Raw genomic sequence first — 16,790 nt, forward strand, 5'->3', positions numbered from 1 at the left:
TCCATTTATGTATATAGTACAGCCAAACTTCTGTTTTTTTTTTTCCTGCCACTTTTTGGGCCTGGCACTGTCCCTGAGTTTCTTTTGCTCAAGGCTAGCACTCTTAACACTTGAGCCACGGTGCCCCTTCCAGCTTTTTCTGCTTATGTGGTACTGAGGAATTGAGTCCAGGGCTTGTGCCTGCTAGGCAAGTACTCTAGCCCTTGAAATTGTGTGTGTGTGTGTGTGTGTGTGTGTGTGTGTGTGCACGCTACTTGGTCCTGGGGCTTGAACACAGCCTGGGCACTGTCTTTAGCAAGGATTTCAGCGTGACTCATTGGTGCCTGACTGTGTTGCTGTTTTGTTGAACATCTATTTGACACAGGTTTCCACATGGGCAGGGCCCAGGTCTCCTTGTTCACTGCTGTGTCCCCAGTTCTCAGCCCAAGCAAGTCACAGCAAGGAAGAGGAAAGATGGGTGTTTTCCTGCTTTTGATAACATTTTGATAAAATTTCTAGACAAGAGGGTGCCCTTTGTGTCCTTTGCATTTCCTTCTCTCACATCTTGCTCGTTTGTCCTAGCATGGTCTGCAGTGTCTAAGCCAGCCATTTTCATTGTATAGTACCTTTCTTTTTGTTCAGGAGTAGAGAGAGAGGACTACTTTTAGCTTTCTGTTTCTCCTCAGCTTTCTTTCCAAAACCCTGTATTTTCATAGTTTCATGGTCTTTCCTGAACCATCTCTTCTATTGTGAGAACATGCAAGTTTATTCTGATTTGGGGTTATGACCTGACATGTACTGAAATTTGTGGTGTTGAATGATATTCCTGAGAAACTCAACTACATTTAAAATGTGCTGTTTTGTGATAAAAAAGTGGTTCTATTTTAAGAAAAACCTCTAGAATACAATAAGTTCATGATAAAAGAAGAAATAGTGGACATTCTTGTTAGACCTTGACTTTTTTTCTTAAGGCTAGCACTCTACCACTTGAGCCACAGTGCTATTTCTGGCCTTTTCTGTTCATTTGGTACTGAGGAATGGAACCCAGGCTTCCTGTATGCTAGTCAAGCACTCTATCACTAAGCCACATTCTCAGCCTAGTTATTTTTGAGATAAGGTCTCACTTCCTGTTTGGACCTCTGTCCCAACCGAGGTTCCTCCTGTTTCAGGCTTTCCATTGTATTGGGGATTACAGGTGCATGCCACCATACCTAGCTATTAATTGGGATGAGGTCTCATGTATATGCTTGGGCTGGCCTTGAACTGTGATCCTCTCAATTTCTTTCTCCCAAGCAGCTGAGATTACAAGTAAGACATCCAGATTTTGTCACAGTGACAGAAAGTTGAGTAACAAGAGTTTCTTCATGTATGGGCCTGTATTCGTTCCAAACAATTTTCAAAGGATGCACTAGCACTCTGTCAAGAGGGTATTTGGGTTTGTTTTTAAAAGCCAGTCTTTCTGAACCTGCTGTCTTACCCTACTTTCATTGCAGCTTTCACTTGTAACTCTATCTGGCAACTGGGAAAGATATGAGCAGTTTAGGATTTTAACATCTGCCATGTGTTCAACAAATAGAAATTAAGCTTTTTCTCAGTTGCATTTGTTGTCTTGGACTCTAGGCCTCTCAGGGACCTTGACTGACTCAGGAGTGAGCCCCTGGGGTATAGAGAAGGGTGTAGAAGGGCCTTCAGCCACCAGTTATCTCTGGACATTCCTCCCCATTCCTTCCCATTAGCAAAGAAAGAAAACAGCCACTGACATTTCCCCTGAGGATCTATTTGAGAACATTTTGTGCCATTGTGTAAGGCACTCATGCCTTCATTCTCCAAGTGTTGCGTCTTTCCAGTGTCTGGCACTGTTCCAGGTTGCTGGGGACATGGCAGCGAGCTGTACACATGTCAATGGGGGACACTGACTGCACAGAGAGATAGAACAACAGAGCACATGGGAGGGGTTGCAACTGCTACAGGGAAAAATAGAAGGAGTGAAAGAGGCTAGAGGGAGGGTCACATAGGAGGGAGATAGCTGTTAAAACCAGTGGTGGGGAAGAGGGGCACTAACTTGAAGATGGTGAGGCTTAAGCCCCTCTGGGGGAAACAGCACTCCAGGCAGAGAGACAGTCATGTTAACACCCTGCAGGCGCTACTTAGGCTAAGGCCTGGGATGTTTGAGGGGCAGCTCAGAGCTCACTGTAGCTTGGGCAAAGACGGCAGGGACAATAACACATAGGAGAGGTGGTGAAGAGGCGGGATGTCCATGAGGCCCTGTGACTCAGTGAGTACTGTGACTTGTGCTAGATGCTCTGGGGCAGAGTACTGAGAATATTGCTCATAGGGGCTGGGGGAGCAGCAAGCTACAGAAAGATGCTGGTGGCTCAGACCCAGGTGGGTAGAGGCTTCATTCTAAGGTAGGGCTTAGGGACTGAATATAGGGGGTGTAACAATAGTTTTGAAGTAGGGAGAGTTTGCTAGGGATATGGGAAATAGATTGATATTGGACATCAGGGTGCAATTCAAGAGAGTTGTTTGCAAGCAAGGTGCCAGTGGCTCATGCCTGTAATCCTAGCTACTCAGGCTGAGCTCTGAGGAGAGAGGTTCAAAGCCAGCCCAGGCAGAAAAGTCAATAAGAGTCTGATCGCTAACCAGCAAAAAGCTAGAAGTAGAGCTAGAGTAGTATAACAATAATCTTGAGCAAAAATGCCAAGTAAGAGGGAGAGGCCACGAGTTCAAGCCCCAATACCTTCATGTGGGCACGTGTGCGCGCACGCACACACACACACACACACACACAGAGCATGTTGTGAGTCTGGAGTGGGAAACAGGACCCTGTGAGCCTTGTGTGCACATGTGACATTTACAGCCACGAGCCTGTGAATGGCTATATATTGGGAAGGAAGTCCAGTGCTAAGGGCTCAGGCAGATGAGAGGCATCAGAGGACATGGAGGAGGTGGCCAGTAAGGTATGTAGAAACCCAATCTGACGATGAGTTGCTCTGCCTTGCCCACACAGGTGTGACAATATCCGCGTGTTTAAGCTGGGCCTCTTCTCAGGCCTCTGGTGGATGCTTGCCCTGTGCTGCTGGATCAGTGACAGAGCCTTCTGTGAGCTGTTGTCGTCCTTTCACTTTCCCTACCTGCACTGCGTGTGGTAAGGCCCTGCACAGGGGGTGTGGGCTGCATGACAGGTACCAGACTTGCTGCTGAGCGTGGTGTGCTTTAAGAGGCACATAGGTGGACTGAGGGCCAGGCACAGAGCCCAAGCTTGCCTCCCCCCTCACATCTCTAGTCTGTCATTACAGAAGCAACAGAAAGTAGTGTAGAAAGCAGAATGGATGCCAGGCTGCAGGTTTAGCCAGAAGAAAAAGACCGAATTGTTATGCTACAGGGCTATAGTCTCTCACCTCTCGCTCCATAATTAAAGCACAAAGGAGCCTGAAAACTGAATCTGTCACCTGAGCTCTGGTCCCGTGGGAGGGGGCCAGGAGCTGGGGACCAGTGGCTGTTTTCAGGAGCCTGAGCAGCCTTGTGAAAGCACAGGCCTCTCTTGTCATGGAGGGCAGTCTCAGCTGTTCTTTCTACAGGTAGAGATAACAGAGAACTAAAATGAATTGTTCATGATCATTCATCTGCTTATAAAAACAACCTTGGAGTTCAATACTAAGCAACTGGAACATCTGAATTTTGGGGAACTCAAAATCCACTTATAAGTTTAAAGAAAAAAAAAGTAGGTTACAAAACCACATGCAGACTCTACTATAACCAGAATGCAGGGGAGGAAAGGGGAGTAGTTTTCTTCCTAGGTTTGCTTCAGCATCAAAACCCAGGGTAATGTGCCTTCTCTGTCCCCCAAGCCTGCTGATTACAAAAGCGGGTCAAGGAGCTCTGGTAGATTGAGTGTACCCAGCAGCCATGAAGACATGAAAGCTTTGTTTAGACCAGATGCTGAAGCTTCACTTCCACCCTGAAGTGGCTTTAAGATACCCAGCTTGAGAGCTGTGAATGCGGTTCGAGTGATAGAGCTCATGCCTACAAGGTGCAAGATCCTGCATTCAACACACACACACACACACACACACACACACACACACACACACTCACACACACTGCATCCCCGAGCCTCATTTTCAAAGACTTGGCTTTATTAATTATTATTATTATTACTATTATTTTTGGTGCCAATCCTGGGGCTTGAATTCAGGGCCTGGGCACTGCCCCTGAGCTTTTTTGTTTTGTTTCGTTTTTCTTTTTCAAAGCTAGCATTCTATCACTTGAGCCACAGATCCACTTCTGGCTTTTTTTAGTGCTTAGTTGGAAATAAGAGTCTCATGGACTTTCTCGCCCAGGCTGGTTTCGAACTGTGATCCTCAGATCTCAGCCTCTTGAGTAACAAGGATTACAGTCATGAGCCATGGGTGCCTGCCTTGGCTTTAATTTCAATGCACATATGAACCTGAACTTCCAGACCAGTATATAAAAGACAAGACAAAACAAAACATCACAAGTTGGGGTTTTCAGTTTTAAGAGCCATTGTCTGAAATTTCTTAGAGTTAACTTCACTTTTTACAAAAGTCTGCAAGAGAATGCCTTTCACTCACATAAGGGATGTTATTAGCTCTTAAATCTTTGCTAACTGAATACAAAGTATTATGTTTACTTTCATATCTTAAAAATAGTATTGTTTGGCATCTTTTCAAATGGAAATTGGCTATGTGTATTTCCTCTTTGGAAATATGCCTTCTAATTTTCTTCGTCTCTATTGTGTTTCTATTTTTACAAACTTATAACCAACACCTCGTGCTTTCACATAGCAGACAGTCATTACAGCCTCTATAACTGCGTGGCATTTATTATGCAAATCTACAGCATTTCCCAAAGCATGCAGAATAATACATTGAGCTCCCACATAGGCAACACCAGCTTCTGCCATGTAATTACCAACAGGAGGCCATGTCTTGTTTCTACCATGCCACCCACTCTTCACCCCACCCTGATCATTCTAAAAACACATCCCAGACCATGTATGGAATGGTGAACTTTTTTAGTGTTCTTTGTAATGAAGAGCTGTGTGTGTGTGTGTGTGTGTGTGTTGATACTAGGGCTTGAACTCAGGCCCTGGGTGCTTGTTTTGCTCAAGGCTGGGGCCCTGCCACTTGCTTTTTAGTGGTTATTTGGAGATGAAAACTCAGGGGCTTTCCTGCCCAGCTTGCTTCTAACCCAGAGGCTCAGACCGCGGCTAGGATTTATAGGCAAAAGCCATTAGTACCTGGCTGTAATGGACAACCTTAATTATTTACCATAATTCACCCCCAGTTTCCCTATTTTTTTAGTGTGTAAATAATATTTTTGTTTTATACTGCTTTTTTACCTTTTGTATTGTCATATCTGTCAGGCTTGTGTGTGTGCACATGCCTGTGCATGTGGGTCAGTACTAAGGCTTGAACTCAGAGACTAATGCTCTCACTCAGCCTTTTGACTTTATGGCTGGCACTCTACCATTTGAGCCACATGCCTCCAGTCTGGATTTTTGTTGGTTAATTGAAGATAGAGTCTCTTGGACTTTCTTGCCTGGGCTGGCTTTGAACTCTGGTCATCAGATCTCAATCTCCTGACTAGCTAGGATTATAAATCAGCTCTGCTGACCTTGTGTTGTTCTAAAAAAAAGGCCACTCCTACCAAAGTTTATAAAAAATATTATTTGGGGGAAATATATTACAAAAGCATATCTTAAGTAATGGATTAAATTTACCTGAATTAATTTAATTCATCTCAAATTAAATTTAATACCAGTATAGGGAATAAAGAAGCTTCACATGCTACATAGTCCTTTGCTTGAAACTTTTTACAGGGACAGTAAAAGTAAATGTAAAGAAAAGGATTCATCTGTAAAACTGAATGCTCGGGGCTGGGAATATGGCCTAGTGGCAAGAGTGCTTGCCTTGTATACATGAAGCCCTGGGTTCGATTCCTCAGCACATATATAGAAAACAGCCAGAAGTGGCACTGTGGCTCAAGTGGCAGAGTGCTAGTCTTGAGCAAAAAGAAGCCAGGGACAGTGCTCAGGCCCAGAGTCCAAACCCCAGGACTGGCAAATCCCCCCCCCAAACAAACAAACAAACAAAACACCAAACATACAAAACAAAGCTGAATGCTCTGTACTGAATATCAGCTTAATCTGGGTGAAGTGTGTACTTTATGCATACCCATTTGTTTAGGTGAGAAGGCAGATCTAAGGTTGTTCTAGTTACCATCTTGGAATGTCTGAATATTCTAAGATGGGACTCAAATTGCTCAAGATCTATTTTTCTCCTGCTCTGACCACCTTCATCCCTTCCTAATTGTGAGGGGCCCTGGTTCCTAATTACATGGGGAAGAGTGTACTAGCCCAGAAAGGGGGAATGAGCAGGCAGGCCTCGAGCAGTTTGCCTGGGTTTGATCTCACCGCCATCTCTTTTGCAGGCACATCCTCATCTGCCTCGCTGCATACCTGGGCTGTGTGTGCTTTGCCTATTTTGATGCTGCCTCAGAGATTCCTGAGCAAGGCCCAGTGATCAAGTTCTGGCCCAGTGAGAAATGGGCCTTCATCGGTGTTCCCTATGTGTCTCTCCTGTGCGCCCACAAGAAGTCACCAGTCAAGATCACTTGATGGCAAGACAGAGCTGCTGGCTTCTCTGCTCATTTTCCTTCATGCACTGGGCTTCATTTGCTAGCAAAGGCAGTCAAGGGATTTCAGGAGTTGGTGTTGGGTGTGTCTTTTCAAATATTCTGTTCCCTTGTGTGTCTGTGGACTGCCAGGGTTCCACTGTGCCGGGAGAAGTGTGTGAAAGTAGATGGTTGGGGACATGAGATGTACCTTTCTCAGCATCGCTGGCAGGTGTAGCAGCTTGCTGGGCTACCTCTTCTGTGGCTGGGGTAGAATAGTCTCTGGGGGCTTCTGAGCAGCCTATTGGCCTCTTCCTGGAGAAGGTTGGCCCACTCCAGGCCTCATCATTCCCACGCTCTTTCGAAGTGGATGCTACTGTGATAGATAACACCCTCCAGTTCACTACTGGAAGGTGCCAGACACTTTCATTTGGGGAAATACTCCTTCAACCAAACCAAACCAAACCTCCACAGGACTGTGGCTCAGGAGGCTAGTTTTCACTTGCACCTCACCCTGAGCCAGGCTTTCTCTACATTTGTGAATCTTTTTTACTACTACCTACCTCTGCTGAGAGCTGGAGGCTTAATGTCACAGTGGGAGAAGCTAATATGCAAAACCTTCCATGCCCAAATCACACTCCACTCTAAGCTGTTCTCAAAGATGAGCACGTTTCAATGCTGACATCCTTTCTGCCTGACTCCCCATCTGGCTCAGTAGCCTCCAATCCACAGACTAGCTGTGGTGTGGAGATGCCCTATGCCACCTCCTCATGTCACCTCATGGCCCCCTCTGTAAGATTACAGAAGAGCATCTTTCAGTCACGGTAGGGAGTGCTGCTTTAAACGTTGGAGCACATACATCCATTTTGTTTTATTTTAACCTGCCCTCTCTTGGTATGCCACACCATTATGGAAATTAGAATCTCACTTCTTATTTTCCCACGTTTCCGGTGGGAAGTCTCTCCCTCTTCCCACAGTACCAGGTGCTTCTGACTTGCTGGCTTTTCTCAGCTGCTGGTAGTCACTACATGCTGGCTAGCTGGTTGTGCTCATTGATGCGGCAGGGCCACGCTGTGACCTGCTGGGTGTTCTCATCTAGCCGGATATTGGCTACAATGAATCTCTTCACTCAGTTGCAGGGTAGGCTCCTGACCTCAGGGATACTCACCAACTCAGGCATCTCCTGCTGTGTAACATTGTGAGGAGAGGGCACAGACATGACCTTCCCTTGTGGATAGGTGTCACAAGAAATGCTTCTCCGATTAGAATCTGTACAGGATCCAAAGTGAAAAGACCCAAGAAGCAGCTGGATTTAGAATTTTAAAATGAATGACTTTGTTCTATGTCAATGGTTTCAGATTAGTTTATCAGCCCAACCTCATTTATGGAAGAGTAATGTGTGAAATAAATTTTATTTTATTAGGTATATAATGGACGATATAATGTATAGGACTTCCCTAACGTGTCTGGAAGTGACAGTGTACATGAACATATTGATGCTTTGCAAGGTAGAGAACACTGATACTGAAGAAATATACATGTTGCTTTGCAATAGCTTAGAATATGTTTTAAAATGATTTTGAGCCAATTATTTGGGGGAAACTGTTGTACTTCTCTGACATCTAGTGGCTCATGGGTAGAATGGCTGTGACTCCTCTGGCTGTCACGTCTAAACAATTTTCAAGGGAAATATTCAACATCCTCATTTGTGGTTGACCTTACCAGGAATAGGTTCTTGTCTCATCTCTATGGAAGTATAAAAATGCTCTTAAGTAGTGGCACTGGCATATTTTGAGGCCAGATGTCTTAATAAGGATGAGGCAAAGTAGAGTATGGATAAGGAAAAGCAGCATGTAGGAAATGGTGTGTGTGGCATGTGTTTATTTTATCCCAAGTTTCCTTTATGCCAAGTAACAGTTAAGGAAGGATCATTTCTCTTTTTTTTTTTCCTCAAATTTTTATTATCAAACTGACGTACAGAGAGGTTACAGTATCATACGTTGGGCATTGGATACATTTCTTGTACTGTTTGTTGCCTTGTCCCTCATAGGATCATTTCTCTTTATCAGGAAAAAGGCTTATTCCCTGGTAGAGCTGCTAAAAATCCCTGGAGCTATCGCTGAAATTAGGGGAGAAATGTAACGGATGGGTATATTTGAATGACCTGGAAGAAAGGAAGTAGGTGCCCTAACTTGTGGGTAATTTCCATCCTTTGTTGTAAGATAAATGACTAAATTAAGGCATCAGAAGGAATGATTTTATATGAACAGTTATACATCCTTCTAGAGATTGTTTCCACAGTGATAAGAGCTGAGAAAAAAAAATGGTACGAGTCATGTTTGAGAAGGACTAGTTTTGAATAGAAATCACTAGAGCTTGCTTGCAGAGGGTGGTAAATAAAGACACTAGACATACACTTACCTTATTTTAAATTGGGTGAGTATATCATCCATATTTATATCAAGCACTACATACTCTTTAAAGAAAACTCAGAATTTACAAAAAATTGTAGAAGAAGAAAGAAAGCAACTTGTGTTTCTATTGCCCAAGTACATCCATTGTTAATAACTTGGTATTTGGGTTCATTCCTTTCTCAAACATTTTTTGTAAAATAGCTGTGAATAGATGTTTTCTAGTGTTGACAGTTCATCCTGTAGCTTGAATGGAATATCAGTTGGGTGTGTTTGTGAAGAGCAGGAGTGAGATACACTAGAGTTAGCTATATATTTGACTGAAGATGGCTAGATTCTGAGACTTACTACTGATCTTCCTCCCCTACCCCCACCCCCACCCCCAGTCCTGGGGCTTGGACTCAAGGCCTGTATACTGTCCCCCCAGCTTCTTTTGTTCAAGGCTAGTGCTCTACCATTTGAGCCACAGCTCTACTTCCAGCTTTTTTGGTAATTATTGGAGATAAGAGTCTCACAGACTTTCTTGCCTGGGCTGGCTTCCAACCACGATCCTCAGATCTCAGCTTCCTGAGTTGCTAGGATTACAGCACTGAGCCATAAGTGCCCAGATGTGATCTTCCTTTTTAATCAAGCTTGATATGAATGGGTCCTAAGACATGATAAATGGAATCTTTCTTTATAGCATTCATTCTGTACTTTATAAATAGTAACTATGTGACTTCATAGATTTTGATTTTGATTTTGATTAATTCAATTATGAATTTCCCAATCTCCTCCCAATGTATTGACATTTAGGAGTTAGGTCTCAATCAGATTTTGCTTTGGCTAGAATCTGCCTGAGATCTGTATCCCATAGGAACTAGATTGAAGATATCAAAACCCACTAATGTTCGCAAGTGATCATTTCCCACTGTAAAAACTTTTATTTTACAGTGTTTGTTGGTGATTAGAAAAGGAAATCTTTCTTCTCTTTGTTAGTACATCATTATAAAATAAGCACTTGAGTGTACACATAGAAGGGGACGAAATGCCTACATTCACTTGGTAACGAGCTACATTTTGTGAGAACTCTCTGCCTGACCAATCATGAGTGCCTAAAACATTCCTCATAGATCAAAGATGTCCTGTTGAAGGACAAAGTGGACATCAGACACAGGCTTTGTAACATCACTGCCACCAATTCTGTTTATTGGGTTTCTCAGGTGTGTAAAAACGTCTCTCACCATTCCTTTATGCTTCCCTGAGCCAGGACAGTGGTGGAGGCTTGGGGACTGGGATTTGAGCCTTCCCCTGACTTTGTCCCTTGGAGTTGATGTGGAACCATGCCTGGGGGCGAGAGGAGAGGTAAAGCTTTCTGAGGCATGGCCCCTTTCCTAGCTCCTTCTCTCTATCCAACTACACTTGAAATCTTGACAGCACTTCACTGGGGTGCTGTGGTTCCAGCTGGTCAAAGAAACATCTTGGGCCAGACTGAGATTTTTTTTTTTTGGTCATGGGGCTTGAACCCGGGCCTGAGTGCTGTCCCTGAGCTCTTTTTTGCTAGCACTCTACCACTTTGAGCCACGGCTCCACATCTGGTTTTTGAGTGGTAAATTAGAGATAAGAGTCTCATGGAGACTTTCCTGCCTGAACTGGCTTTTGTGTTCCTCAGATCTCAGCCTCCCAAATATCTAGGATTACAGGTGTGAGCCACCAGTGCCCGGGCAGACTAGGATTCTTAAGAATGGATTTTATAGATAACATTTCCCCTTTAGATGAAAACTGTGGTTCTCCTCTAGAGGACTCATTATTTTATTTTTCCTGTCATGTCAAACCAGACTTAAAGATTTTTATAACAGCTATTTGTAATCAAAGAAAATATAGGCTTTTTAGGTATCGATCTTGTTTTGTACCTTCTCTAAGGTGTGCTGTGTAAGTGGACAGTGCCCACTGGCTGAAGTAGAATTTTAGTCTCCATGACTTTGGAAGTGGGTTAGGCTTTCTGAAATGGAGCTTTTGCACTTTATACTCTTTCTGAACTATGATAATGGTTTAATATTAAAGATATAAGTAGCATTTCCTGTGAACAAATATATATATATATGTATATATATGTTTGTGTCTATTTCCAAAATGATTTCTCAAGTATCTGCAGAGAAAATATAGTTTATGGATTGTAGAGTGAAGTTATTTGCCTAAGTTAATTTGTTAACTAATTTAGATATTATAACATGCTTTGAATGTTGATTTCTTCTGAGAACTGTGAAGTTAATGCACCTAAATAGTCCTAGTACAAACTGCTGAAATGTATTTACTAGAAGTTCTTTAATTATGTCAAATGGATATAAGCTTTCAATGGTAGGTTACCAGTTCCTTTGTGGTGGAATTCATCTAATTACTGGAAGATCTTGTGACATTTTAGAACAGTAAATGACTTTAGCAGGGGAATCTATACTGGTTTATTTTTTCTTAACTTCCTATGACAGACTTAAGAATAAGATATCCAGCAAAGGATGGAAGTTCAAGGCCCTGAGTTCTATCCCAGTACTCCCCTCTAGAAAAGATGGTATCTGGGTATGGGTTTGTCATGTATTCTATCTACCTTCATACTATCAATTTTTTTCCTAATAAAAAGTTAAAAATATAGCATTTGAGTTTTTTCATTCCTTTTGGGGCAGAGCTTTGCCTCACTTGCTGCCTCATCTTGTTGGGGTAAGTGGGGAGATGGGGGGTCTCAACATGTTGCACAGACTACTTTGAATGCCCGGCTCAAGTGATTCTCCTGCCTCAGCCCCAACCCCCAAACCCCCACAGGTAGCTGAGACTCCACTGGCCTGTGACCCTTCTGGAATGATTGACAGCCCTCTTCCTGTTTTATTGGTCCCAAGTAACACTTCTGTCTCCAACCATGCCGGTGACACCAGGTTACCTGGAAAGCCTTCTCTCTGGGTATTCACAAAAATAAAAAGATCACGTAGAGTTTTTTTAATTTTAATTTATTGGTGTATGGGAATGTGCCAATATTAGGACTTAAACTCAGGGCCTCAAAGTCTCCCTCATGCACTGTACCACTTGACCAATGCTTCCACTTAAGCATTTTGCTGGACTGGAGTTATCCAGTAAAATAAGTAGTTAAGATTACAGTATGAACCAATGGTTCCTGGCTATTTTATACTTGATACACAACATTTTCTGCTTTTGCAATTGGATGTGGAGACAATAACACTATTTTTAAAAATGTAAGAAAAGCAGTAGGACTAGTAGAATTTATTTTTACTTTAGAGCTGGTGATTTAAAAAATGGTGGCTGGAGACAAGGAAAAGAGTGTGAAATGACAATGATGGCATTTATACTTTTGTTATGGGGTAGATTCTGGTGTACAAAGCTAGGCAAATCCACCTAGGTGGGAGGGATTCAGAGAATTTTGGGGTGCCATTGCCATCTGGTGGTAATTTTTGGTTATTGCTATTAGTGGCTCTAGAGATTCCCTTGTCAAATTGCCTTATCTCAGAACTCACTGTAATTGTCTAAACCTTGTAACATGTTACGCAAGGTCTTCCTGAGACCAAGCAATATTTCTTTGTCTTCTTTGAGTTTATCTTTGCATTTATTTTTTTCATTCCTCTTAGGAATTCATTATTTTTTAGTTTACTTTCTATTTTAAATTTGCTTTTATTTTATTATAATGGTAATGTGCAGAGGGGTTACAGTTACATTAGTAAGGTAATGAGTACATTTTTAAAAAAATTTTTGGCCAGTCCTGGGCCTTGAACTCAGGGCCTGAGCACTGTCCCTGGCTTCCTTTTGCTCAAGGCTAGCACTCTGCCACTTGAGCCACAGCGCCACTTCTGGCCGTTTTCTGTATATATGGTGCTGGGGAATTGAACCCAGGGCCTCATGTATACGAGGCAAGCTCTCTTGCCACTGGGCCATATCCTCAGCCCATGAGTACATTTCTTGTCGAACATTGTTACCTCCTTCTGTCTTTCCTCCCACCAAGTTGTAAAGTTCATTTCCAACATAGAGTCTTGTGAGTATTGCTGTTCAGCACTTCATTCTTTATGCTGTCGGTATGTGAGCCTACTAGAATTTTGAATGTGCTCAATGTGATAAAGCAAATACATTCCTGCCTGTAAAATCAATTTATCATAGATGTGATCTAGAGGACGTTTAACTTTGGGGACAAAGAGGTTCATTTACACAAGTCAAACACTCCTACTGTCCAAATCTCATTAAGACTAAATCCAGTTGTTTTTTTAAATACACATATTTCTAAATTTTACAGTGCTGGAGCTGGAGCTCAGGTCTTCCCATTGCACTAGGCTGACCAAATCTGAGCTTTCTTATGACATAAATTCCTGTGCTTTCTTCCAGATTTGTTCTGAGCCATTTGACTCTGTTCCTTCAGAGTCTTTCAGCTCTCTGTGTGGTCCTATCCTATCTGTATTTTTACAAGATTTTTTATTAGCACATATTAGTTGCACAAGTGGGGGGAGTCAATGTGACATTTCTGTACAATACAATATGCTCCATCAACCTCTTTGCTCATCGCTCTTCCTCATTCCTTCCCACTTAAAATTTTAATTTTATTGTCAAGGTGATGTACAGAGGGGTTACAGTCACATACCTAAGGTAGTAAGCACATTGTTACCCACTCCCTCGTTTTTCTCCATTTTCCCTCTCTCTCCACTCCCTTCCCCCCCAAGTTGTAAAGTTCATTTCCAACATATTGGCTTGTGAGTATCACTGTTGCATTGGTTCACCCTGTCCTTTGTCCCACCATTTTGCTTTTTCCCTTCCCTTTCTCAATTCAGATAAATGTATATACTGTACACAGGATACCGAAATCAAGTACAGTGACAACAGCAGGTAAGCCAAAGGGGGGAAAACAAAAGAAAAAACTTCACCTACTTTATTTCAGTGAGATTCATTGTTTTATTCTTATGCATGCACAGAAAGTGCTTTACCCATCCAGAGTAATTAGGATTCCAGTCATGAGCCACTGGTGCTTGGCTTTTGATTATATTCCAGAAAAGTCTGAGAGACTCCATCTCTAATCAACCAGGAGAAAAGCTAGAGCTATGGCTCAAGAGGTGAAGCACCAGCCATGAGCAAGCAAGCAAGCTGACTCACAGCTTGTGGCCCTGAGTTCTAGCCCTCATACTGGCAGATGTGTGTGGTGAGGCAGAACATCCCGTTGAGGGTGTGATGGAGCAGAGCTGCTCGCTTCATGGCCTGTAGGAAGTAGTGAGCCAGACAGAGGGGGGCCTTGGACAAGAGACAGCCCCAAAGGAACATGCTCCCAGCAACCCACTTCCTCCATCTAGCTCCTATCTTGCAAAGTTTCCACCATCTCCCAACAGGACCAGATCCATCAATGCATTCATCTATTGATTGCATCAGAGCAGAGCTCTCATCACTGCTCAAAGATTGGATTTACCATGCCTCCAACACAAGAGCCTTTGAGTGGGGTTGGGGGGAATTTCATGTGCAAATCAAAATAGGACTGCTCAGAGTTGCAGTTAGATGTAGGCGAGGCTTTTTGTTGTTGGTGGTGCTGGTTGTGGGGCTTGAATTCAGAGACTGGGTGCTGTTCCTGAGCCTCTTTGTGTTCAAGGCTAGCTCTCTACCACTTGAGCCGCAGATCCACTTCCAGTTTTTGAGTGGTTAATGAGAGATAAGAGTCTCATAGGGACTTTTCTGCAAAGGCTGGCTTTGAACCGGGGAGCAGGGCACAAACAGTATCAGCTTTCCACTCCAGGATTTATTGGCTTCCCAGTCCAGTGCCAGCTTCCCACTCCAGTATCTATCAGCTTCCCACTACAGTATTGGCTTCCCAGTCCAGTGTCAGCTTCCCAGTCTACTGTTAGCTTCCCACTCCAGTGCTTCCCACTCCAGTTTCTATCAGCTTCCCACTTCAATATTGGCTTCCCACTCCAGTGTCAGCTCTCTTCTTTCCCTGAAAATAGACATGCCTACTTCCCACTTAAAAAATCCAGTTTTACATGGACTCTATGGTCTCCCTCATAGGGAATAATTAGCACAGGTTTAGGCAAGTCACAGCAGAGGATCACAAGAGCCCAATAGCTATACCCTTATGATCACATAAGATGATGCTAAGTGAAATGAACTCCATGTTATGGAAACCATTGTTATGTCACTATTGTAACTACTTTCAACGTGCTATGTGTAACTGTAGCTTCTATTATTGATGATCTTCTTGTATTCCCTTCCTGTGGTTGTACCTACACTATCTCTGTATCTTATCTGAGTATATTGGAAACTGTGTATACTAGTATTAGAACTAGGAAATTGAAAGGGAATACCAAAACCGAGAGACACAGGGTAAAAAAAGTCAAACAAACTACAAAAGCAATACTTGCAAAACTGTTTGGTGTAAATGACTGAACAATTCATGGGGGGGAAAGGGAGAGGGGGAGGGGGGAATGAGGGACGAGGTAACAAACAGTACAAGAAATATATCCAATGCCTAGCGCATGAAACTGTAACCTCTCTGTACATCAGTTTGATAATAAAAATTTTAAAAAGTCCAGTTTTAGTTTGAGGATTTACAGTAGAAGTGGTATATGGCAGTGTTCAGAAATGGCATTATAAAAGTGATGTACAGCGGAGTTATATGTCAGGTTAAAAAGTACATATCTTTTTGGACATTGCCACCCCTTCTCTTACTCTTACCTTCTCTTACCCAGTTACATCTACATTTAAATTAATTAATTATGCTGTTGAACTCAGGGCCTGGCCACTGTCCCTGAGCTTTTTGTTTTCTCTGAAGGCTAGCACTCTACCACTTGAGCCACAACTCCATTTCAGCTTTTTGGTGGTTAATTGTAGTTTCCTTCCTGAGCTGGCTTTGAATTGCAATCCTCAGATCTCAGCCTCCTGAATAGCTAGGACTATAGTGTGAGCCACAGGCACCTGGCTAAAAGTAGTTTCAATTAATACAATGGAAACAGTCAAACATGACCTGTTTGTGGAGTGCAGGAGTCAGTGTGGTAGATAATGTGTGGCTTAGAAGAAGTGCATGTCACTGGGCCTCAGAGAGGGTCTGATCCTGCCCGTCTTTGCTTGGCTATTTTCTTGGGGAAAGGAACCCAAAAAAGCTAGAAGCCTGTCTGCTTTTTATCATAGGTGCTCCTGGGCAAGGAAATCCTGGCATACCGCTGTTGTGGCTGTCTTGGCCACTAGGTGACACTAGTGTGCCTTCCGTCCATTGAGCGGTGGAGGCAAGGTCTGGAGCTGGGGGTAGAGGAAGAAGTGGGTCTTGGGGTGAGTGGAACTTGAACTCACCATTGTATTAGAGATGATCAAGTGCTGTGTGGGAGGTGTGACAGAAAAGCAGGATGAGACTATATGGTATTTTCCATGTAACTTCTATACACCTTGTTCTGTTGTCCTAAGGGAATAAATAGTCTGTCTTCTTTCTAATGAGAAAGCAAAGGCTTTTGGGATACCTGAAGCTATTCTCTGGCCTCAGTGGACCTCAGAGCCAACGGGAAGGAAGGAACCATCTGGTCAGTGCTCAACTTGAAGTCTAACTGCTTCATCTTCTCTGAAGTCATCCAAGGTCACCCAAGAAGAAAAACTGGTCTCAAAGCAAGAAGGGTGGACAGACACTGAGTCCCTAGCACTGTCACCCACTTCTGATGTGACTTGGGGGAGGGGGCACTCAGCCTCTACCCCCAGTACCTGGGCCACATGGAAAATAAAACCTGATGTACATCTTTGCGACCTTTTTACTCTTGTTTTGGAGCTTGTAGTTCT

General features: G+C 43.2%; 1 protein-coding gene across 3 annotated transcripts in view; it reads left to right on the forward strand.

The window, feature by feature from the left end:
• Acer2 (alkaline ceramidase 2) overlaps nt 1–16,790 on the forward strand; it is a 68,553-nt gene that overhangs the window by 25,769 nt on the left and 25,994 nt on the right. Inside the window, exons 5-6 of one of the 3 annotated variants that reach the window (XM_048357195.1) lie at nt 2,990–3,127; nt 6,436–7,238. The exons of 1 other annotated variant lie outside the window; for it this stretch is intronic. In XM_048357195.1, the coding sequence (XP_048213152.1) occupies nt 2,990–3,127; nt 6,436–6,622 (325 nt within the window). In that variant the 3' untranslated portion in view covers nt 6,623–7,238. Of the gene's footprint in view, nt 1–2,989; nt 3,128–6,435; nt 7,239–16,790 lie in introns of those variants that run through there. One more of the 3 variants, XM_048357274.1, reaches the window with a different exon arrangement.

The sequence above is a fragment of the Perognathus longimembris genome, chromosome 1 (genome assembly GCF_023159225.1).
Source record: "Perognathus longimembris pacificus isolate PPM17 chromosome 1, ASM2315922v1, whole genome shotgun sequence".
In the NCBI taxonomy this organism is placed as follows: Eukaryota; Metazoa; Chordata; class Mammalia; order Rodentia; family Heteromyidae; genus Perognathus; species Perognathus longimembris.